The sequence below is a fragment of the Geospiza fortis genome, unplaced genomic scaffold (genome assembly GCF_000277835.1).
Source record: "Geospiza fortis unplaced genomic scaffold, GeoFor_1.0 scaffold1022, whole genome shotgun sequence".
In the NCBI taxonomy this organism is placed as follows: domain Eukaryota; kingdom Metazoa; phylum Chordata; class Aves; order Passeriformes; family Thraupidae; genus Geospiza; species Geospiza fortis.
In genome coordinates, this window is record NW_005054785.1 from 31369 (window position 1) to 55051 (window position 23683).

General features: G+C 35.7%; 1 protein-coding gene across 11 annotated transcripts in view; it reads left to right on the forward strand.

Moving 5' to 3' along the window:
* LRRFIP2 (LRR binding FLII interacting protein 2) overlaps positions 1–23683 on the forward strand; it is a 62065-nt gene that overhangs the window by 21383 nt on the left and 16999 nt on the right. For 3 of the 11 annotated variants that reach the window (XM_031065446.1, XM_031065450.1, XM_031065455.1), the window contains exons 4-6: positions 20093–20137; positions 20825–20938; positions 21363–21434. In XM_031065446.1, the coding sequence (XP_030921306.1) occupies positions 20093–20137; positions 20825–20938; positions 21363–21434 (231 nt within the window). Of the gene's footprint in view, positions 1–814; positions 1009–1678; positions 1730–6978; positions 7033–8155; positions 8222–13460; positions 13509–20092; positions 20138–20824; positions 20939–21362; positions 21435–23683 lie in introns of those variants that run through there. The other 8 variants (XM_005431158.1, XM_031065449.1, XM_031065454.1 and 5 more) reach the window with 6 other exon arrangements.

Consider the following 23683-nt stretch of genomic DNA (forward strand, 5'->3'; position numbering starts at 1 on the left):
AAAATCACCTCTTGTGCATGTTTTAGCCACTCAGAGAACTAACACAGGATTTTGGAGGAAGTAATTTACTAATGGTTTGCTGTGTGTTATTTCAAAGTGTCTAATTATGTATAAAAAATACATATACACACAGACATATAAACTATACATGTATGCAGTTCAATTATATATGTGCACCATGAGAACCTCTTGAAGTTCAACAGGTCCAAATATAATATACTACATGTCAGTCAGGGCAATCTCAGATGCGAGTCCAGACTGGGAGAAGTTGTTGATGGCAACAAAGATGCTCAGAGGACTGGAGCACCTCACCTATAAAGACAAGCTGAGAGAGCTGGGGTTGTTCAGCCTGGAGAAGAGATGTATTTGGGGAGACCTCACTGTGACCTTCCAGTACCTGAACAGGCTTATGAAAAACAGGGAGAGTAAGTTTTTTTTACACAGTCAGATAGTGTTAGGACATAGGGGAATGTATGGTTTTAAACTAAAGAGAGTAAGTTTAGATTAGATGTTAGGAGGAAATTCTTACTAGGGGAGTGGTGAGTTCCTGGCCACTGGAACAGGTTGGCCAGAGAAGTTGTGGATGTCCCATCCCTGGAACTGTTCAAGGCCAGGTTGGATGGAGCACTGAGCAGCCTGCTTTAGTTGATGGCACCTGATCTGGGCATTGGAAGTAGATGATCTTTATGATCTCTTCACACCCAAGCCATTCTGTGACTTTTTTAATGATCATCTAATTCTTTCGACTAGTAATGCTATCTTGGAAGAGTTTAGGTGCATATTATTTTTGAAATTTCATTATTGATTACTTCTGTATTATGATGTTGAAATCTTAATGTGTATTTTTGAAGAGATTTGAGTACTCAAACCATTATTCAAAAAACTTTTTTTAAACTTTAAGTATTTTCCATCTGCTTGTAGGCAGAAGCCAGACTTGCAGCAAAACGGGCAGCTCGAGCAGAAGCAAGAGATATACGTATGAGAGAGCTGGAGCGACAGCAAAAAGAGGTAGTGTAATTCACCAGGACTTATTGCAACCTTTACAAAAATTTGTATTTTATTTCTGCATTTCCATAAGATTTTTGTGTTTTAGTGTAATTCAGTTTTCTACAAGTATTTTCAGCATTAGAATTGGAAAGGATTCACAGTAAATACCTGTTGTCAAGATCTTTCTTTTATGAAAATGATTTAAATTGGGTAATATTTACGCATACAGTTGTGTGTTGCTCCATACGTTTCTCCTAGAAGAAGTTTGCATTTCTTGAGAAAAAAAATCCTAGAAACTAGGTTTTCAGTAGTCTGATTATTGCATAGTTGTTGCATTTAATTCAGGTTTTGACATTGCATGTAAAATATTAAGAATTTACTTGTAAAACATTAAGAATTTATTATTTATCATGATTGCACTCAAATTCATGTACTGCTCATACTTGGTGGTTGTGGGGTTTTTTCCTGTGTAATAAGTGAAATATGCAGAACAATTTTTGCCTCAGTTTTATGTGGTTCACATTGTACCACAGTTTGAGTTTTTGAATTATAGATGTCTGCTATTATTTTGATGATTACATGGTAATTAATGTAGATCTTTCTGAGTTTTCAATTCAGGAATCCAGTCTTGTGTGGTGACTCTAATTTATATTTGAAACTTTTTGTTTGGTTTTCTTTTTCCATTCTGTAGTTTTCTCAGCATTTATATGATAGAAAATGGGCTCATATCCAGAAATGGATGGTAGGTTAAAATCACCTCTTGTGCATGTTTTAGCCACTCAGAGAACTAACACAGGATTTTGGAGGAAGTAATTTACTAATGGTTTGCTGTGTGTTATTTCAAAGTGTCTAATTATGTATAAAAAATACATATACACACAGACATATAAACTATACATGTATGCAGTTCAATTATATATGTGCATAGACCAACCCTCCCCTGACTGACTGTTCCCTTGGGTCCTATCACTGGTCACCACAGAAGAGATCAGTCCCTGCTTCTCTACTTCCCCTTGTGAGAATGCTCAGTACTGCAATGAAGACTCCCCTCAGTGTCCTCCAGGCTGAACAGACAGGGTGACCTCAGCTGCTCCTTGTTCAGCTTCCCCTCCAGCCCCTTCACTATCTTGGTTGCCCTTTTTTTGGGGGGGGTTCTCTAATAGTTTTGTATCTTATGTTGTGCACCCAAAACTGCACAGAGGACTCGAGGCTGCAGTAGAGCAAAGCCAGACAATCCCTTCTGTTGCTCAGCTGTTGATGTACCCAGGTCAGCCCGACACCGTAGGAGGCCCTCCTGTCTGTGTGAGCGCTGCTGACTCACATTCAACTTGCCATCAGTCAGGACCCCGTGGTGCCGCTCTCCAGTGTCTTGTTCCCCAATCTGTCTGTACGTCCTGGGTTGACCTATGCCAAGTGCAGAATCCAGCAATTGCCCTTGTTAAACTTCATATGTGTTGGCGGTTAGGATTTGTTCAATATTTTTTTTTCTTAGGGAATTTGTCTCCCATTTGTTGCCTAAGAGATCAGAACAATGGATACTTGAGAGAAACAAAGGCTGTGCCCAAGATGGGGGAAGGGGTGCAGCTGGCTGCAGTCTCTTAGCTGGGGTGCTTTCTTTTGGGAAGAGCAGAGATAATGTGAGAGTTTGGCTGGTGGGTGAGGGGCTGGGCTTGTCCTTTGCTCTCTCTCACTCTTGGAGTATAGACAGTTGGGCTGCTGCTGTGGGGAGAATCCATTGTCAATGCAGAGTTATGTTGTGCACTGCTTTTCCTTACCACAGGTGAGCCTTTGCTAGTAAGAGCAGCTGTTGAACTGGGACCTTTTCAATATCCAATCTCACTGGAAGGGACCCTCATCATCTACTTGGGTGCTGCGGGGGAAAACCCGGGACCCTGACCCTCTCCCCCTTCTGGAGGCAGTGTCTCTTGGGTGCTTGCAGAAAGCCATCTGCTGCTGTCCAGTGCTGCTGTTTTCTGCTGCTGCTTCCGGTTTTTTACTACACTTTAACCCAATATTCCCTGCCCCTGCCTGCTGGCTGGGATACCCTGCAGCTCCTGGCATGGCTCTGGAGTCTTGCTACACTTTTTACCACCCCAGGTGTGCCTGCCTTCCAGCCTACTGCTTCAAGGTTCCTACTGCCATCTGTTTTATCATCCAGAGCGGCACCAGGACCTGCTGCCTCCCACGAGTTTGTAAAGGAAGCCCCTTTCTATCTCTCCCGCTGGCTGTGCCACCATTACCCCCGTGGAGAGAGGCAGCTGGGTTCACGCCACAGCGCCCCCTGCAGCTGTGGGGGACTCATCGCACCTGCCCTGCCGGGAGCCAACAGCGCCCCTGCCTGTTGGCTGTGACCTTAACTGCACCAAAGGGGAAAGTGCCACAGCCGGGAGAAGGCTGTTACTGGTTCTGTTTGTTTTTGCTCCCACTGTTGTTGGTGTTTATTTACTTCGTTTTATGTGTGTATACATATATATATATATATGTATACACACATAAAACGAAGTAAATAAACACCAACAACAGTGGGAGCAAAAACAAACAGAACCAGTAACAGCCGGAGACATATATATATATACACTAGTAAAGAACTGTTATTCTTTTTCCCATATCTTTGCCTGACAGCCCTGTAATGTCAAAGTTATAATAATTTGGAGGGAAGGGGGTCACATTTTCCATTCCCAGAGAGGTTCTGTCTTGGTTTGGAAAGACAGGAGTCTGCTAAGGAAGGCAGGAGCCTCCCCTGAAATGGAGAATGTAAACCCTCCCCACCCCTCCAAATTGCTATAAATTTTAAATTAAGGGGGCTCTAAGGCAAAAATATGGGAGCAGGAAATAACAGTTCTTTAATAGGGAAAAGAAAAAAAAAGATAAAATAAACAATGCAGTACACTAGAACAACACTGACAGAGTCAGAACCTAACCTGACATCCTGTGGGTCAGGGTGTTGGTGGTAGTCCAATTGGAAATGTGGCTGCAGTCCTCCTGAAGTATCAGGTGTGGTTCTGTTGGAGCAAGGGGAATCTGTAGAGAAGGATGTATTCTTCCTCTGAAGATCCAGTGGAAGGAGGCAGCTGCTGTTTCTCTGGGGAATCCCGTGGAGAAAGCCGTGCTGGTGTTCCAAAAACTTCTGGATTATATCTGGGTAGCAATGCTTGGCTCCTCCCTCTGGCAGAGCATCTCACAATGGGATGTTACAGTTCTTATCAGTCACGCAGTGACATTCAATAGTCTGTTATCAGCAGATGTCCCCTCCCCAGGGATGTGTGAATGTGGTCACTCAAACAGAGAGATAAAGCAAACTGCCCACTTGACAAAGGTAATCTGCCATACAGATGGTAATGGAAAACAACTTGCATTGCAATCTTCAGCAGGTTCCTATCTTCCTTGGTAGGCACCTGTCTTTCAAACCAAGACACTATGGTTGGTAGTTGCCCATCTCTCTGATTTGTTGAGGTCTTGCTGTGGAACCTCCCTGCCCTCAAGCTCCTTCCATTTAGTGTCATCGGCAAATTTACTATTCCTTGAGTTTCGCATCGAAGTCATTTATAAGGAGACCTGCGCCTAAGATAAGCCTGTGGAACCCTATGAGTGACCTGGTGCCAGTTTGTTGTCACTCCATTCACTACAACCCTTTGTGCGCAACCTGTGAGCCAGTTGCTCATTCATCACATAACATTGTTATTCAGCTGTGTGCCGGCCACTTTGTCTAGAGGGATCCTGTGAGAGACAGTATCAAAAGCTTTGCTGAAGTCAAAAAAGATACAATCTAACAACTCTCCTAGGTCACTTAGGTGGATTACCCTGTTGTATGACAAAATGAGGTTCCACGAGCAGGAGATTCCCCTCGTGAAGCCATCCTGGCTGTGACCAATGACTGAGTTTCCCCCAGGTGTTTTTCAGTACCTCCCAGAATAGGATTTTCCATGATTTTACCTAGCACTGGAGTGAGACTGACTTAATTGCAAAGTTTCTTTAGAGGGTTCCTTTCACAAAATTCATGTGCTTCTTAAAAGGATATATGGGAGATGTCAGGGGTTTTTCTGGCTTTTAGGAAAGTGTTCACTGTGGGAATGTTTTGAATCACCAAGATTTAAGTAACACATGCTGAGACTAGCCATAATTTAAAATAGTTAAAACTACAATGGCAGTTAATATCTGTTGAGAAATCCTTAGACTGTCATTAGAATTTTATTTGCAAAGTTGTATTCACTCATTATTGTCTCTTTGCCTATCTGATATTTGTGTATACATTAGTTCTCATGTTCTCAAGATCAGCATAGTTTCTGTATTTCTTTTTGGAATGTACCTTTGAAGGTTTTTTTTGCTTGAGATCAAGGGTTTTTAAAATATGGTATTTGCGAGGGATCTCACTCAAAATTAATGCCACTCAGCTGAATGCCACCTTCCTTTTGCAGTCCTAAGGGACTCTGCTGCAGGAGATTTCTAAACAGATGTGCACTCCTTTCCTGGTTTGAGAGATGTAACTTCTGTATTGGATAACATGCATAATTCTAACTAAAACTTTTTAGAAATCAAGCTTGAGATATGAGCAGCGCCTGTCTGTTTGCAGTACATACCATAGTGCATAATCCTTTGACCTGAATATGCTGAACATTTAACACAGGCTTTCTATTTTCTGATGGAATGTCAGGAAAAGACTTGTTACCCAGCTATTAAGAGGAATCTTATATAAGCAGCAAACTTTCTTCTTGCTTGCTGCAGATGTTACTAAGAGATACTTGTCCATTTAGACCAGAGATACAAAGAATATTTAAAATTGGCAATGATCTAACTATACTGTGTTGAAAAGTTAAATAGCTTGAGCATTAATTTTAAACCTCAAAACAAACAGTATAGAGAGGAAGACTAAAGTATCATTATGAAATGAATCTATGCTCCCCCCATGGCAATTCTCTGGCAGAGTTTTAAATAGGCCTATTGAATGCTGAATAGTTGTAAAATAGTTTTAAACAAATTAATGTATCCAGTAAAAATGCAGATGATAACCATGTGACCATAAGCAAGAAGAAACCTAGTCTTTAGATATGCATCTATGATCTGGAGACAAAGCCTTTAATTCTATAAATAACTGGCTTACATCTTTAGAATAGTTCAATATATTGAAAACTGTAGGAAATAGGTAAGTTAAGGAGCAATTCCTACTTTTCAAAGCGTGTTGTAGCCTCCAAATGGGATAGTTTTAAAATTAAGGTTACTCTTAACATGTTTTCATACTGTAACAATTTGAAATGCTTATGGTGTGTGAAGTATGTTTTGATTTTAAATTAGTTGTGGTTTTTGTCTTGCTTCTTTCACATATTCTCTTGTGGGAACCAAAATGAACATTCTCTCATACTTAAACAGAAAAAAAGGTATTAAGGTGCCTTAGCTAGTTGTCATCACTTAGATTTTTAGTTTGGTTTATTATTTTCACTGTCACTGTATAGCAGAACTAGCTGTAGAACTTAAAAATGGTCAATTCGCGTAAGAGGCTTTGTTTCTCTAATAGAGAAAAAAAAAAGCAAAATATATATGAGGCAACTGAGAATAATAATTTCTCCTAAGGCTCAAATAACTTTGTAAATTACTTAAAATCTGAATGTGGTAATTATATGGTACATTTCTTAATAGTTTACTTGAAATTTTGTAAAGCTTCCTATTTTTACTTTTATTTCTTAATTTAAATAGTTTTGTGCTTTTTTTTCTGCATTAATATATTAATCAAAAGAAAGACTGACTACTTAACACTAATTATTAACTATATTAACCTGCCTTACTTATATTCCCTAATGTGATATCTTGGCATACTTACTCAAATCAGGTGAAATGAGCTCTTCTAACTTGAATGAGTTTACTTGTCACCATGGATTATTCAAAATGACTCATAGCATTAAAAGTGCTAGAAGCATGTTGCTCACTTTGGCTTCCTGGTATTGTGTCAGGGTTTTTATTCCTTCCTTATGAAATAACTCTGCATTTCTTCTTTCTCAGGAAGATGCAGAGAGAGCCAGATACTCTCACCAGTCCAGTCGACATTCACATTTGGTTTGTGTTGAAACTATATACTTTTTCTTTTTGATCACAGCCTTCAGAAACCAAGCCAATGGAAAAAAGGGTTTGGGTTCTGGTTCCTTTTTCTAATGGAGAGGATGACGCTTCAAGTCTCATAAGTATATGCAGTTTTAGTAATTTTAAGTCACATATTATGTTTAAGTTCATCTGGTGTTTTATTTCCATCAGTGTTAAAAAGGTAGTTTATTTTTATGTTTCAATCTTCTAGTATTTTCTTGCACTTTGAGTATAACTGTGTGTCTGTAGTATTTGTGAAAGAAAAGGTATCAGTACCTTAAGATACAATTTGAAGAAGAGTTTGGTATGATGCAGGATTCTCTTTCTTGGACAAGGTGGGAATATATTATTCATTAATGGCAAAATATTTAGCCAAATGATGTAAGGTATCCTGAAGACTGCTAACGGAAATATTTTTTGTATAGACTCTTTTATGTCATCTTTAGGCCATATATATATTGCTAAAGAACAGTTTTCTTGAGATTATGGTAACATTTTCCTCGTCTTGGATCTGCCTAGAAATCAGCTGGTCATTGATCTGGGTATACAGGCCAGGAAAGGGACAAATTACTAAAATAAAAGGGTTGGTTTTATCTATTTTGGAAGTTGGAATGAGCTGTTTCTTTGTGTGACTTTAAAAAAAGGTGATTGTCACTTGCTAAGAGGTCTTTGCAATTAAATGTGTTTTCTGATTAACTGAATTTTATGTAATGTCATGCAAGTCATAGCGTTAAGTATTCCTGCAATTTGCCGCACAGGTATTTTTACCAAATAATTTTGAACAGTAAATGCTCTATCAAGAAAACATGTAAAATACGCTGTGTGCAACTCTTAGAAACTTGTGAGCTGATACAGATTTGCTCAGATCTGCTCTTGTCTTTGCTGACATAGCAAATATGCTAAGAGGGAGATTAAGTAATTGTCTGTTGTCTAAACAAGAGGGTTTGAATTGGGCAGATAACTAAGCTCATTTTTGGGGGGCTTACTTAGAATTTCTTTGACTGCCTTGGTTATTTTCTGTCATTCAGTGAAGAGTAATAGAATTAAATTTAAAAATTTATTTCATATCTTAATGTATTTTTATAATTTCATTCTCAAGAGTTCCTCAGATGTCAGTGCATCTCACAGGAGCCGAGCAAGTACCTCCAAAAGGAGAGCTCTTGTGGTGTGTAACTTGGAATGAGCACGCTTTTTACTTAATGTGATGTGTTCACATTGTAACATTTTCTGTGTCTACTTACCAGAGTAGTAGTCTGGTGAAAGCATGCTTATAGAGCACGGTATTAATGGGATTGCTGCAATGATTGATTGTAATCAAGTACTTTGTGATAGCAAATGTGAGAGCTGAAAGAAAGAACACTTACATGTGTGAAGGGAATTAATCTCTTCAGTTGCTCTCTCCCAATGTCCCCAGTAGAGAAGTAAAATGAAATGGAAAAGGTTGTCCATCAGTCTTGACAGGTACAAACGTGTTATTAAAAGTTAAAACAGGAGACATTTTTCTCTTTTATGTTGTGATTTTAGAACAACAGGCAAGGCTGAAATACACAAATTTTGCCTTTTCAGTAATGGGTATTTCTGTATATTTATGATATTCCTAGTTTAGGCAAGTGAAACGTTTTTTAGTAGACTGTTATACCTTTTTAAACTATTAACAGTTTAAGTGTCAGGATGATAAGTGTCTGAGTGATCTGTCTTCTTTCTCTGATAGCAAGGTTGCTGATTGGAGGTAATAATTAGAGACAGAAATTGTTTTGAAAAAATATATAGTTAAGTTGATTATTTAATCAGCTTAACTATTAATCATTAACTATGATCCAGTGCCTTATGGGTCCTGTAGGTAATACTTTTAGTAACACAAAAAGGACCATAGTCTATAAATTACATCTACAATATTAAAATGTCATTTAATATATTGTTAATACTGGATGTATTGGAACTATTGAGATAATATGAATACAGTATGAAATAATATTAACTAAATCTGGGCTACATTAACTTATAAGCAAATATAAAACCAAAATGTGGGGAATTTCTGGTGTTAATCTGATGTCTAGAAGAAATTTTCAGATGTAACAATAGACAAAAGTATTTTTTCTTGAAATCCTCTCATTACTCATAATTTTGGAAATTATACTGGGCAATACTCCAGCGTGCTGCTGCTATATAATGTCATATTTTTAAACTACTGTCGGGGCTTTTTTTTCTGTTGGCTTAGGTTGATATTAAATTGTATATTGTATTGCACATTACTTACAGCCAAAATACCTGTGAAATTTTTAATGAACTGGAAAAAACAAGCCTGATGTGAAAATTAAAGTTTTCTAAGTTGAAAAAAAGACACATAAACTTCACAAATATTGCTGTTACTGAGTGACAAGAAACATGAGACACTCGCTAAACTATTATTACGAAGCTGTTTTTAGTAGTATTCTTAAGAGTTGCCAACTCTGGTAGACTCCCATTCTCTTTACGCGCAGCTGGCCCTTTCATCACACTGTTCCTTCTTTTTCACACATTTGCTCCTCCTGAAAACACTTAATTGCTCTATTCCCTTTAATTCCTCCCTGATCACAAAATACTATTTCCCTTTCCTCCTGTGAAATCTTTCATGCCCTGTACCTCATAGGCAATGACCTTCCTGAGCCTGTAAGGTGCCATGGAAGGTCATTGCATCATGGTGAATTGCACAGCTCAACAATGGGGCTGATGTTCCCTTTTGAGTGCTTTGCCTGTGTGGAGATGAGCCCTTTGTTTGATAACCTTGTAAATGTTGTCTCAGTTTAATGAAATCTACCATATAAGACTTGGCTTAACTATTTAAAATTCTATTACTAAAGTCACGTGAAATATTTCACATAGCGTAGTGCTGTCCAAAATTATCTCATTTTTCATAAAATAGGATGCTGTTGGGGAAAAAGATTAATTTTTATTAAGTGGTCCAGCCTCAAAAAGCACTTCAGATCTGGATAAATGCATATTCCTTCATGTTTAAATTTTCATTATTAGTAGAATATGTTTTCTTGTAATTTTCTTGTAAGTCTTTTTAGTCATTCTTTGAAATAAAAGCAGTTTAATTTTTTTAACATTGTGACTTTTACTTTATTTAATTTTCTTTTACGTTAGTATGACAACACTAAGGATAGATCTGCAAGATATTTGGTCCCTGTATGTTAATACTTTGCATCTCTTTGAGGGAAGACTGTTTTTGTGCTATGTTTCTAAGGTGTAATGATACTAACTAGTGACTTTAAATTCTTTATATACTTTAAAAAGTATACAAATTTGTACTATCATATGTTCAGATGTAGAATAGTTATACAATTCTAACACTTTCTGTAGCCTCCATGTGTAATTTTTTTCAGGGAGAAAAGACACCTGTCTTAGAGCAAGTGCTTGCTAGTATTGTTGTTTCTAAACTTTGTAGTGAAGTCTCATACAGGTTAGACTTCGAGGACATCCTTGGTGGAAAAAGTGTGTATTCATCTATTTGTATTCTACGTTACCACATAGAAACTTTAACGTAATCTAATGGAAAGTTATTTCAGTCCAGAGAATAAGCAGCTAGTTTGTATATCTTTACTCAAAAGACATCTGTCGTATTTTTATGAAGTCATAGTAGATGGCATCACATTCTCAGTGGTATTATGCCACATAAAATCTGTGCTTCTTAAGAAGAGGCAAGCAACAAGTACCACCAAAAGGAATATTTAAGTGGCTTAAAAAACTGTATTTGTTTAAATAGCAGTGTTACCTGAATTAGCTAGCAGATAGGCAAGCACAATATAGTGCTTAAATTTGTTTGTATTGTTAAGCTTTTTTAGTTTGTTTATTGATTAAATTCTTCTGTGAGATGTGAGCACTAGCTTTAAGCCAAGCTTATATTAATGAGAATAGGGTTGATTATAGTTTCAATTGCCAGTTTTTTTTAACACAGTGATAGAAGCGTGGCTATCACGCTTTTTTTTCCAATTAGGTAGTTAGAATTTTCTGTGTTACTTCTGCTTTAGGTGATAAAACCTTTAAATCCTTATGTCTGTCTTCTTTATATTTTGAGATTGAAGATGCTGTTATATAGTGTTATTAGTTCTCTAAATTTCATTCTTAGAGTCATGCTTACAGTTAATCTCAAATGAGAAAGCTCTTTATTTCCATAAAGGTTTTTTGGGTAGTCTTCTAGTATAATATTCCTTATAAATATACTAAGTATGTAACATCATGGATAAAATTTGTTAGCTTCCTGACATTTTCATAAATGTTTTTAGGAAAAAAAAACCCTCATATTGATCAGATTCTGACCTCCAATTTGTGTGTGAAACTGTTTTTGTATCACTGCAATACCATCAATGGAATCAGATGAATAGAAATCTTGTTTGCTGGAGGCCTAGAAAAGGCTCTTGGAACTATTTAAAGGTGGCAATTCTCTGGATTAAAGTTTATTCAGTTGGGATGGAGATACATGTTCTATTACTCCCACTTGTCATCTATCAGATAGTTAGAAACATTTTAAATGTAGATGTACAGCAGATTGAATTTGCCATAGACCTTGATGTTAATCCAGTGACTTATTGAGAAAAGCTTGAGGATTATTTTGATTGTGCAAAAACTATTCCAGAAAGTTTGGTGTTTAACATGTGAATATAGTGTCAATAAATGAAATATTTTGGATGTAATTTTTCAGACAGTTTTTAGTACGGATGGATTAGCAACTGCATTAGGGGTTGGGGGAGGGGTCAAATCAGCAGTAGATGCTTGTGTTGAGACTAGGCTGAAGTAATTTTGTATTTACTTATTATTGTATTACAGCATTTCTCCATGTGCTTTTGAAGGGCTATTCTCCTGTTCCCTTAGTTCCTAAACAAATGAACAATATGAGTATTTCTGCTTTCTGTTGCCTATTAAGTGCTTTATTCTGCAGGCACTACTTTTTGCCATGTTTTTATCTGTCTGGTTTTTCTTTTTTGTATGTGTGTATGAATTTTTGCCTTACATGTGCATATATATGCAGTTTGTGTAGAGAGTCAAAACCCAACAGAAATAAGCCAAAATATAATTTCTAGACTTTCAGTATGTGTACTTGATGTAAAGAATAGTGGTAGGATACAGGCTATGCTAGTGTCACATAAACATCCAGCCCCAATTCAATTATTAGGGATTTCTGTCCTTCTCTCTCCCCAAAATGCTTTGATTCATAATGGTATCTAATGTAAAAAAGATTAAGTAAATAATTGTACTAATTATTAGCAAGTCTTTTCAGTTATTTTTTTTGTGTATTTCTTGTTGCACTTGTTAAGCTTTTGGAATTTTTATTTTATTATGGAGGAAAAATACCAAAATTATATACTATTCTGTTTGAGCATGGCATTAGAAATACAGTTAATGCTGATATGCAAAGTACATAGTAGTTTTGAGGCTTTTATTATTTACTTGCTTAAGAAAGCTAAATGGATTTGAGGTCAACATTAGGGAAAACTTCACAGCATTTTGCACAAGGTCTAAGCTTGGGAACACTTAGGTAATGTTAAGATAAAACTTTTGTTTGCAAGATCTACAGATGCAACCTTTGTTTTCTCTCTTCTTTCCTTCCTCACCCCTCAGAGTGGAATTTACTATAATCAAAGAAATTATAGCAGCCTTGGATATAGTAAACCAGTTCCTTCCTACCATGTTTGGGTCTGTCTCCTCTTTCTATATAAATGTACTTATTTACATAAAATATGTATATGTGGTTTTGCGTACTTATGCCATGTGACACTAACTTATCTCTATGACGCTTGCAATTATTACAGTGAAAAGCGGTAACAGTTGTATTTTTTGCTTGTAAGGGTTGTGTTTTATAAAATTGTGTAGCATGCTGATTACTCTGTTCTGCATGTGAGGTTTTAAATTTAAAATAACTTCTGTTTCATGATTCTGTATGATATACAGAAAACAACCAACAGCTGTGACAGTTGCTGTTTCAAATTCCTGTCTTTTAAAAACAACAAAAAAGCCTTAAGTGTTTAACACCATTGCAGTACTTTTTTCCAGCTTAATATAAATTATAAAATACTGATATATCATGAGATGAGTAATATCTTCCAGTACCTGCACCTGTGGTCATGGCCAGGTTTAAATAACTAGCTAGAGAAAACTGACATGTTATTTGAGAACTACCTAATTTCTTCACTCTCTTCCACAAATCTACTTGAAAAAATACTAGACCTGTTTGATAATGTTTAAATTGATTTCAAAGAGGTTTTCTTGGAGGCTGTCCCACCCTTCCTGAAAGTTTCTGTCTACTATAGATAGATTAAAATTTAGTATTTAAATCTTTAGGACTTTAGTGGAATATAGAACATAAATTTAAAAATGTGTATATGCAGAAAAAGTATTTCTGACTTGTTCTGTTCTTCACATTATAGTCGTCTTCTCTATACAGTGATCCAGTGGCACCAGCTAGGAGCTACAGGGTTAGTACAATGTAAAACAATATCTTACTTATCTTTAGATGTTTGAATGGCCCAGTATAAATACAAAATTATGCTTTTCTTCATAGGTGTCTCCTTTAAACACTGGTTTGATAAGAAGTATCAGTTTGTTTTGTAAGCACCATATGCATGGTTGCCTTAAATTTGTATTGTATGGCCATGAGGTTTGACAGTATTACATGTGCATTTTTAAAATATTTTTATATTGCATTTTCTGTGTATAATTTTCTGGAGGTGTTCAGTTTAATTTTCTTAATGTTGTTAAATTGCCTCTTTAAAGTATTTTAGTAGTTGCTGTTTTACTGCTCTTTTTACAGACAAGCATAAAGTTGGTGAATGCAACAATGACACTGAAGAGCACTGGGGTTAGGATAAGTTAATTCAAGCATACTAAATAACAACTGCATGTATAATACCAAACCAGTATTTTAAAAAGTTAAGCATTTGGATGGAAATCAGGAGATTATTGAAGTTTGTGGTAAATACACTGTGAATACTTTTAAATAGGATGCCATATTTAAATTTAATAAACATGAAAAGCAATAGCATGAAAACCTAATCTGCGTCTTTACAAAATCAAGAGTAGCTAGTAGTGCCATAAGAAAGGCTAGGGTAGCTCTGCAAAAAGATATCTTTAAAAACTGGCATGAACGTCCAAAACTTCATGCCTTTTGCTGCATATAGTAGTTCAAATCTATCTGACACTGCCATTTAGAGACATGCTAAACCTATGTAAAAAAACCATCAAATATTGTGTAGTATTTTTAATTAGTTAGTGAGATCTTCTTTTGCGGTTGGATTACAAATGAATTATTTACTTTTTTTAGCTTTGCATATGCTCTCAAGAAAATGTTAGCAGATTCTGTGAGAGAACAGTACAGTAAAGACTGCTATTACATATAACTCTGATACATATATAATTCTAATTTCTGCTGGAGGTTTCTTCATAGGGAGGGGTAAAGCAGCATGAAATGGTAATTTTTTTTCTTTTTAAGTTGCGTTGCTCAGAGCTGCTTGTATTATTCACTCCATAAATAGATTTCAGCCTTGCACCTTTAAACATAACTCTTTCAGGAGAATGTGCATGAGTGACTGTAAAATAAAATCACTAAGTATACTGCATAGCTTCAGTTCCCAGGGTGTGTTAAAACTTCTGCAGGCTTCTGGGCAGTTAAAACCAAATTGAAATTAAAATGTTTATTTTAATTATGCAGCTAGTTAAGATTTGATTTTTTTAAAGTATTTGGCTATTTTTTAAGGGAATTCTTAGTGACACATGGAAATAGACATGCCTCAAAGCAGTAATAAATGCTGCTGAGAATCTTAATTTTTTTTTTCCACAAAAAGTATGCTACTAACTGGAAATGCATACATAGGATAAGAGAGTATGTGACTGTGCATAGGAATTACAGTGTATGAGTGTGGCATGATAATGGCTGAGACTGGATATACGTGGTACTTCATTCCTTCTTTCTCAGGCCTCGTTGTGTGGTGATGGATGACATAACTCAAATAGTTCTTGCACTTTTAGTATAATAGGCCTCTGGTTGTTTCTTTCATTATCTTTGTTTTCTGCAGACAAAAATCTATGAAAGTTGTGAAAGTGTCCTTCATAACTTTCCTTTAGCCATCTGAATGCAGTTATTCTTCAAGAGCAAGCTCAGTCCAAAGTAGTCCTGTGGTGAGCATTCCTATGCACAATTTGATGAATGCTTTGATATTAACACATCAGTAGTTACGAGTATGTCCACTTGGGATCGTTTCACTGACCAACACACAGATTTGATTTTTCCATTTCGCATAAGAAGTTTTGATTTGTTGGAGATGTGATTTTTAGCAAGATGTAAATTTTTAGCAGTAAGACAGTAAACTGTAGAAGGAATTTGTTTTTCTAAATATCTTTTTAATGTTTGTAATAAACAGCTAGTAACTGAAGTATAGCACATTGTTGGGGCTACCCCCCTATGTCATAGATGGGGCAAGCATGTAGAAAAGTCTTTCTTTTGGGGAAGAGGATTAATGGAAACTGTTATATCATGCAGTAAGAAGTTTGCTCATTTTTATGATAACGAGTATCCAAAATGAGAAAAAATTGGTTTTGGGTCTGTATTGTATTAAAAGTATCATTCTAAACTTGGCTCTTTGTGCTGCAGAGTGATTTTAAAGAGTTTTATTTTGCTTCTGCCACAGAACAATTGTCTAAGTTTCATTGATATAGCTGCTCATTTGTCACGCCACACAAAACAAAATAAGTTATCAGTGTTCTAGTATGGGCTAAATTGACATGTTCAGTCCTTTTTAAAATTTCTCACATATTAACACCGTTATATGTACTAAACAAATAAAACCACATTTGTCAGAAACAAATGTTTTTAGCTACAAGAGATACCAGAGTAAATTTTTGAGGGTGTAGGAAAAGGTAATTCTGCTGTTGCTTTATGAAGTTCTAAAACGTAACAGATATTGACATACACATATAGTCTCTTACATTTTGAAAATGCTGCTTGTCTCCTTAGATTTTATTAACACTGAGATAATTTCTTAAAAGCATAAACTTTAAGATATGTAAGAATATATATATATAAGATCTCACTGTGTATATGTTATACCAGTCATGCCAAGGTACATTCACTCACACTAGTGAATGCTTAATAGAGTTCAAAGCATTTGTTTAATGAAATAATCCTGAAAAGCAGATGAGTAAAAATCTTATGAATAATTTAACATTAATTTCCTACTGTTTCTGTGTCTTGTTATTTTGGTTTTACTCTGGATAATGCATTTGAAGTCAGCTTAGTTCTCTCTGAAAATCAGAAGAGCAAGTAGGAGAGATCTAAAAAGTAGAAAAGACTTGTGAGAAACTGTATGATGCTTCTCCATCTTAAAATCTGTCCATTTTGATGACCCCATTGGGAAAGTTACTAGGACTACAAAAAGTATAGAAGGGGGGGATAGCAAGGTTTATTAGGTATATGGACCTCTCAACAGCAAAGTGGATTTTGAATGACTGACCAATACTGTCATAGATTGTAGCCTGAGTTGTTCTTCTGCTGTAATCGTAATAAATAAGAAGAATTCTCTTCAGTATCTCTATACTTTGTGAAATATAAGTGCAATAGGAAAGTTTAGCCAAATTTCCAGCTATCAAAATTTACCTAGCTAGCTACATTTAATGAAAATTAAGATACTAGTTTAAATATAGATGTAGCTGAAAAATAGCTGGAAAATTTGTTGTCAGAGAAATAGAACATAACATAGCAATGACAACAAATACAAATTCTGTAGTCCTAAAATAGCATAATCTGAGCCAGGGGTTCATCAGTAATCTGGTTTTTGTATACCAGTTATATATATAACTTTTAGACATCTTACTAGCTTTTAATTATGTACATCAAGTATAGAGAACTTTTTTTAATGGTGAGAATTGCATAAGGACAATATATTTTCAAACTATCCATAGAAGGATTTTCTTCCTATAATCACTTTCACTGTGAAGATTGTATTTAGTTTTAACTTTCTGCCTTTTGAAGTAGAATGTTATCAGTAAGGTTCTGATAAACCTATTCTTCCCATTTAATACTGTGTTTTACATGCATAATGTTTCTCAGTTTAGTATTTCACTTGAATTCCCATGGCAGATGCAATTGTGCTTAGATATATTTTGCCTTTTTTAACAAGAAATGTGTAGCACTAGCATTTTCCCCCAAGTTTTTAGGTGCTAGTCTGACATATATCTTTGGGGAGTAACTTTGCCTTCTAGTCTAAGACGTCTTAAACTTAGCAATGAGAAGAAGTCCAGATTGTAGCTAGCGCTGTTGGATTTGTGTTGATTTGAAAAAAGACAACATTTATAGAGAATAATATTTTTATATTTTTTATTTATCAGTTTATATAATCTGTCTTTTATGATCTGCAAACTTTTTTTAATTTTTGTAGTTTGTATTTGACCTTAAATTAATACTAAACCCTTTGGTATCTGGTTTTATGATTTTTTATATTACTCTAATTGAGGAAGATGAATCAATAATAAATGTTCATTGTTTTTAATGCAATAATGGAGATTTAAGGTAGGATTTTTTGTTTTTTTAATAAACTTTTGTTCATTCAGTGGTGTCATCTTCAGTTCTCTTTTACCTTCTCCTTATCTTTTGAAGTTCTCTGATTTTTCTCATCAAAGTGAAACCACTGCTGATTTTTTCAGTCGTTCCAACCACAGGGGAAGCATTGTTTCTGATGCAGATTATGGCCAAGTATTGAATCGTGTGAGTGTAATGCTTTTATTTACACTGTGGTGAATACAGCAAAACCATGGATTTTCTTTTCATACTCTGAAAGAGTAAATACTGTTAAAGCAGTCTAAATTACTTAATTGCAAATTGGTTTATTGCAGAGTTGGGGCTTGTTTTCATATAAAAATGTACTGAGTGAAATTTTTAAAAGCATGCTCCTTATTTTAAAGGAGATTTTGCCTGTTGCTAGAAGCATGTGACAAGTGTAACACTTCACAATTTTGTGTGTGTGTGTGATAAGCTTAACAATCTTTTAAAGACCCAAATATTTTACATTTTTTCTTATGGAAATTGTGTGCTAGGGAGGTTTTTGTTTACTTTTGGAATACTATTCTTTTCATGACAAAAATACTTAGAACTGTACACGCACTAGTGCATTTTAGTGTTCCTTCATCCCATATGAGATTTTTTCAGAATCCATTACTGAAGCACTCCTTGCTGGCTGTGCACTTGTATAGAATCCCATGTCAATCAACAGATCATGTTAAGGGAAAATTATCATGATGGTTTGTTTTCCTGTGCAGCTCCCTTTAGGCTGAACATTTTTTATACCAAATCTAGTCACCTTCCCTTTCTTCATGCTGTTGCTTCTAAAAATTCTTGTTACTTGCAAGCAAAACTTTTGTGTTTAATAGCATGGAGTAAAAGGCAAATTTCTGTTCTTAGGTATATCTTTTGAAATAGCATTTGGGGTTAGCAGATACAGTAGGTAGGCAGAGAGGCTGAGAGCACTGTGCTTATTTAGCTGAGCAAAAGGAATGGTATGTGGTGGTCAGCAGTGTGTAATTGCTTGCTTAGGTGAGAGCCAAATTCTTTGTACCCTTGCAAAGAAGTGCAACAAGGGCCAGCAACCTCACACTGCAGTTCAGGAGTTCAGACCAGACACTCCAAGAAGCTCCACAAGGACGTTATTGTTGCAGTCTGCCAGGTTACAGCAAGGCTGCAGAACCTCTTGTGTTCAAACCACAGCTGTTGGCTGTGGTTTTGCTTTCAATGGGAGACTGAGAGCTAGACTACTCTCATAGCCACTTTCTGTGACTTTGCATTTAGATGATATTTTAATACTGTTACAGTGCTGTATAAGTTGCAATAATTCATGTTATTTATCATCTGTACATTCTCAAATCATGAGAGACTAATTATTTCTCCAACTTAAACTTTAGCACTTTTTTCCCATAATAAAACTGACTTTCTGAAATAAATGCTGTGCTAAAAGAAGTGTGGAGGCTGAGACTGGTAGTTATGCTGCCTTCTCAGTTGCTTGTGTTATCATCACTATTTATTATTAGATTTGAAATTTATATTTTTATTTAGGCTAGTCTAAATGTATCCTTCAGATCAATACTGGTAACAAATATTTGCAATCTGTAATTTCAGTACATCATTGGAGGAAGTGAATTTGTCATGAAGAAGCAGTGTTGCTTTTATAGAAAACACAATAGGAGGAAAAAGAAAAGTCATATAAAGTAATCTTTGTTTCTTCTGTGATTGCAATAGACTTCCAAAACTGTTTTCTCTGGCATAGAGAAAAACAGGTGTTCTTTGAGAAGCAGGACATGTGAGACACCATACTAAATATGTGTCTAATCCCACTTACTTTGATTCATAGAAATGTAGAAAATGTGGACATCTACAAGACAATTTTGCAATAACAGTTTCCTAAGTAAGAAGGGAGTGTGGTAGTTCTTCTCCTTAGTCTTCAGTAGATAAAATATGAATGGAAATTATTTTGTAGAATGCTTTTACTTAGTACACTTCAGTTACAGGCTTTTACCTGAACCAGTTTTATTGTGATTTAATCACAGGTGACACTAAAGACATTGAACTTACAGATGTGTTTCCTGTTAACTAGGGCATTCACCCTGCTGTCACTGAGTCCCTTAAGTGTACCTGCATGAAGCTTTGCATTTGTTATTCCATCTAGTTTTGTAGTGATTACTCTTGAATTTTAAATATTATTTGAAATATATATTTAAATATACTTAAAATTTAAAAGAGTGTGTTTTGTTGCTTAGTACTGGTAATGACATTTTAAAAACTTTAAAGAAAGGTTTCTGGCTTTTTCCTTTACAAGCTTTTTTCTTTACATTTATGTTGTAACTGAGGTAAAAACTGTTTTTTAAGCTAAATATTATTTTTCCTGTCTTGATCTATGCTAACATCTGGAATTTTTGAAATGGTTTCATTTAAAAATATTTCTCAGTCTCTTTGAACAAAAGATGCCAATTCAGTAGTTCCTTATTACAAAAGGTAATCATGTTCCCTGTTCTCTTTCAGCTGGAAGAAAAGAGTGAAAAATCACATTCAGAAATATTTTCAAGGGTAAGAGTTTTTAATTTTCAAAACTTTTAAAATTATTTAAAGTCAGTGTTCATTCACAAATCGCAAGTGTTGAGTTAATTCAAAAAGTATACATTCTGTGTATTCTTTGTATTTTTTGTCAGGGTTAGCTTGCAAAAATATTTTTAGATAAACTTTTTTATTGCCCAGAATTAATGGTTTATGCCTTTTATTTTTTGAGGAAAAAAAATTATTCTTTAGTTTTCTTTTGGCCAGTAATAATTTTCTATAAAATTTATTTTTCGTGTGAGAAATACTTACCAGGTAAGGCTAAAATTTAGGAGGCTAAAGCTATAAAAATCTGTATGATAGCTTCTCATTGTAGGCTTTCTTCTGAATTTTGGATGGCAGAAATTATAATACTTAGGAAATATTGTAAATGTGTACAGTATTTCAGCACTATTAGCCATCTTATGAATATCTTCTGGATAGATGACTCAAAATTCTAATGTTCTGGTACACTAAGTCATCAACAAGAAACCAAGATTTTACCCAGAAGAAGCACAGGGGCTGGAAAATACCCAATGGAATGTACTGTCTGTAAGCTAGTATTAAGAAAAGCCAGAGAGAAAACTGTTCTGTGACTTTGAAGAAATTTATAAAGAGTATTATCAAGTATACCAGAAATAACCATATGATTCCTGACACAATGTTTTTCCCTTTCTTAAGCCCTCATCTCGCAGTTCAGTGAGTGCAACTCCTCAGAGTGGCAACTCATCGAGGAGAGGAAGTGGAGATGCAAGTAGTTTGGTGGATCCTGATGCCTCCCTCAGTGAATTACGGGTGAATTGCATTTTTAGAGAATTTGGAGCTAGTTTAAGTAGGAAGATTGTTTTTAATACAGAACTTCTGTTATAATAGGAAAATGTTATGAGGATGTAATTTTCAATCATGAAGTATTTTTTTGCTTTCTTGGTATTTTATCTTGGTTTGTGTTCATAATTATGGTTTAAGAGTTTAGCTTCTTAAGATGAGACTTTGTTTACGTCGAATTTCAAACAATTCTGTCCTATTTGAGTTGTCTTGCAGTTAGGGTTATAAACAAAACCTTAATTTCCATCAAGTTGTTGTGAATTAATTTTAATTTCTGGGAATTATTGCAGGCTTTGTCATTTGACAGAAGTGCATGTAAACCTTTTAATGCTTTTTCAATTTTAAATTATTTCCCCATACTTCTTATGCAATGGTTCATTCCTATGTCCTGCAGGATATCTATTATCTTAAGGACCAGATACATGATGTAGAAGGGAGATACATGCAGGGACTTAAAGAATTAAAGGTATCAGGGCTCCTCCCAAGCATGCATTCTGAATGGGTGTTTTGCATAATGGAGTTATCACCAATTTCACTAACGTATAGTGGCTTCACTAACAAATTTTAAAATTTCTTTAAAGCATGTATCTAACTTTTAATGCATGAAGAGCATCAGCTTAAAATGTGTATGAGATTGCATGTTTATTATTTGATTACAGTTAGAAGAGTTAATACTTTTTGATGTTTTGATATAAATAGGTGTTTTCTGATAAGATAATGAGGTGTTCAGTTTATATTTTTAGAGGTTTATTAGCAAATAAATGGATATACAAAATAATTACTAGGTCTTAAGTAGGGAACAAAGAAATGGGAGATAATTATGACGAAGAACTTGAGAATTAGTCCTCCAACTTTCAGCAAATAGTTCATATTATAAAGCAAAAGCAAAATAATAATTTTGAAAGATGTACTGCAGTTAATTTTGGCAGGCATACTGCTTGCAGGAGAAAATGAATTTTGTTTAAATTTTTTGCCATTAAAAAAAATTAATTTATGCTGGTTTATATTCCCATTATTTTCTCTAAGTCACAGATTGGTTTTTTCAGCATTAGGCTAATGAGTGCTAAGGAAACTTTCCTGTCTGTGCTAAGGAAACAATCCTGCATCCACTGTGGTAGTCATACTCCCACCACCCCAGACTTTCACTGCTGGGAGCAAAACCCTCCGGTGAATCACCAAGTGAGTCAATGGGTGCTGCACTAGACTGGCTACACACACCATTCTCACACTGTCAGTCAAGATTTCCTTACAGGCTTGGCCACAGGTTTTCCATAACAGAGTCTCAGACATCTGATTTTTATAAGTATTTTAATCATGGCAGGGTCACACAAAACTAGTGTGAGATCAAGCTGGGTGCTGCCAAGAATGGACCCTGAACCAAGCAATGCATTTTGTATCTGCAGTCCATGCACAGAGGGATATGGTGTCTTCCTGCGGAGCCATTGGCTCCCGTTGTATCTCAGAGTGGCCGGTTACCTGGCTGGTGCCACAGGTTCCCATGCGCCTTGTTGTGCAAAGGGTCAGTGCCGGATCACTGCTCTTGCTGGAAGCTCCAGTCCTTTCCCCCTACCAAGGGTGCAATCTGCAGTTTGTAACTGCAGCAGCACACTGAGCTAACTACCTGTACTAGGTGTAGTCTTCCACATGAGATTTGTCTGTATTTTGACTTGTTTTAACTAGTATGTATGCCTTTCTTTTATACATTTTCACACAATTAACAGTGCAGTAAATTTAAAATAATCCTACTTTTCACTGTTTTGTATTGAAGGGATACAGAATTTAAAAAATTATGGGGCTTGCAAATCTTTTCCAGGATATTTGTTCTGTTCTCTTTTCTATTGTCTAATTATGAATGGTTTCATGTAAAAGTAAAGAGAACTTTTCATATGTTTTATGTCCATATAGAGACTGAATTAAATGAATGCTTCTTGTATTAGAGCATGTAACAGTGATGTATTTATCAACTTACTTGAATGTCTTCAATTTAACTATATATTAGATTATATAGTAAGGGGAAAATACGTAATACGAGCTGTTTAGTGTAGCAAAAGTTATTTCCTCTTTGAAGTATAACTTTACCTTTGAAGGAAACTTTAAACCTGATAGCAATATGTTCAGATGAAGTATGTTTTGGTTTAGTTATATGAATATTAAAAGGACTTCAAAGAGTAGTAGATTAGAGGATTATTAGACATAGACATATGAGGCATAGATCAAGTGTAATGTGAGACTGCTTCATGTTTTCAGAATGGATCTAACTCTCATTCTTTATGTGTTTGCCAGTGTCGTGGGTTTACAGGAAGCAAGTTTTCTGGGAATGGAGTGGCCAGAGGCTAATAGGTGTCTAGATTTTAAATTGACACTAGGCTTGGCTACTGAGGGTGGATGCGCTTCTGAGAACACAGGGGTTAGAAGCAGAGCACTCTCTTGGGCTCTCTCATTGATTTCTGGCTAGCAAAGAGGCAAGGCCTCCCCTGCCCGGCTTCGAGCTGGGCGGGGGAGGGGAAACTTGTAGCTTGGCAGAGGTAGGCTTGACTTCTCAAGATAGAAGGGTGGTGGGGGGGCACTAAGAGGCGTTGGGCAGCTCCTCACTCAGGACAGACAGAGAGAGAGAGGCTCCGAAAAGATTTGGGCAGCCCCCCCCCTCCCCAGCTAGAAGATGAGAGAGAGAAAGCTGGTACGGGCCTGTGGCCTTGAGGTGATATCGGCCTGTGA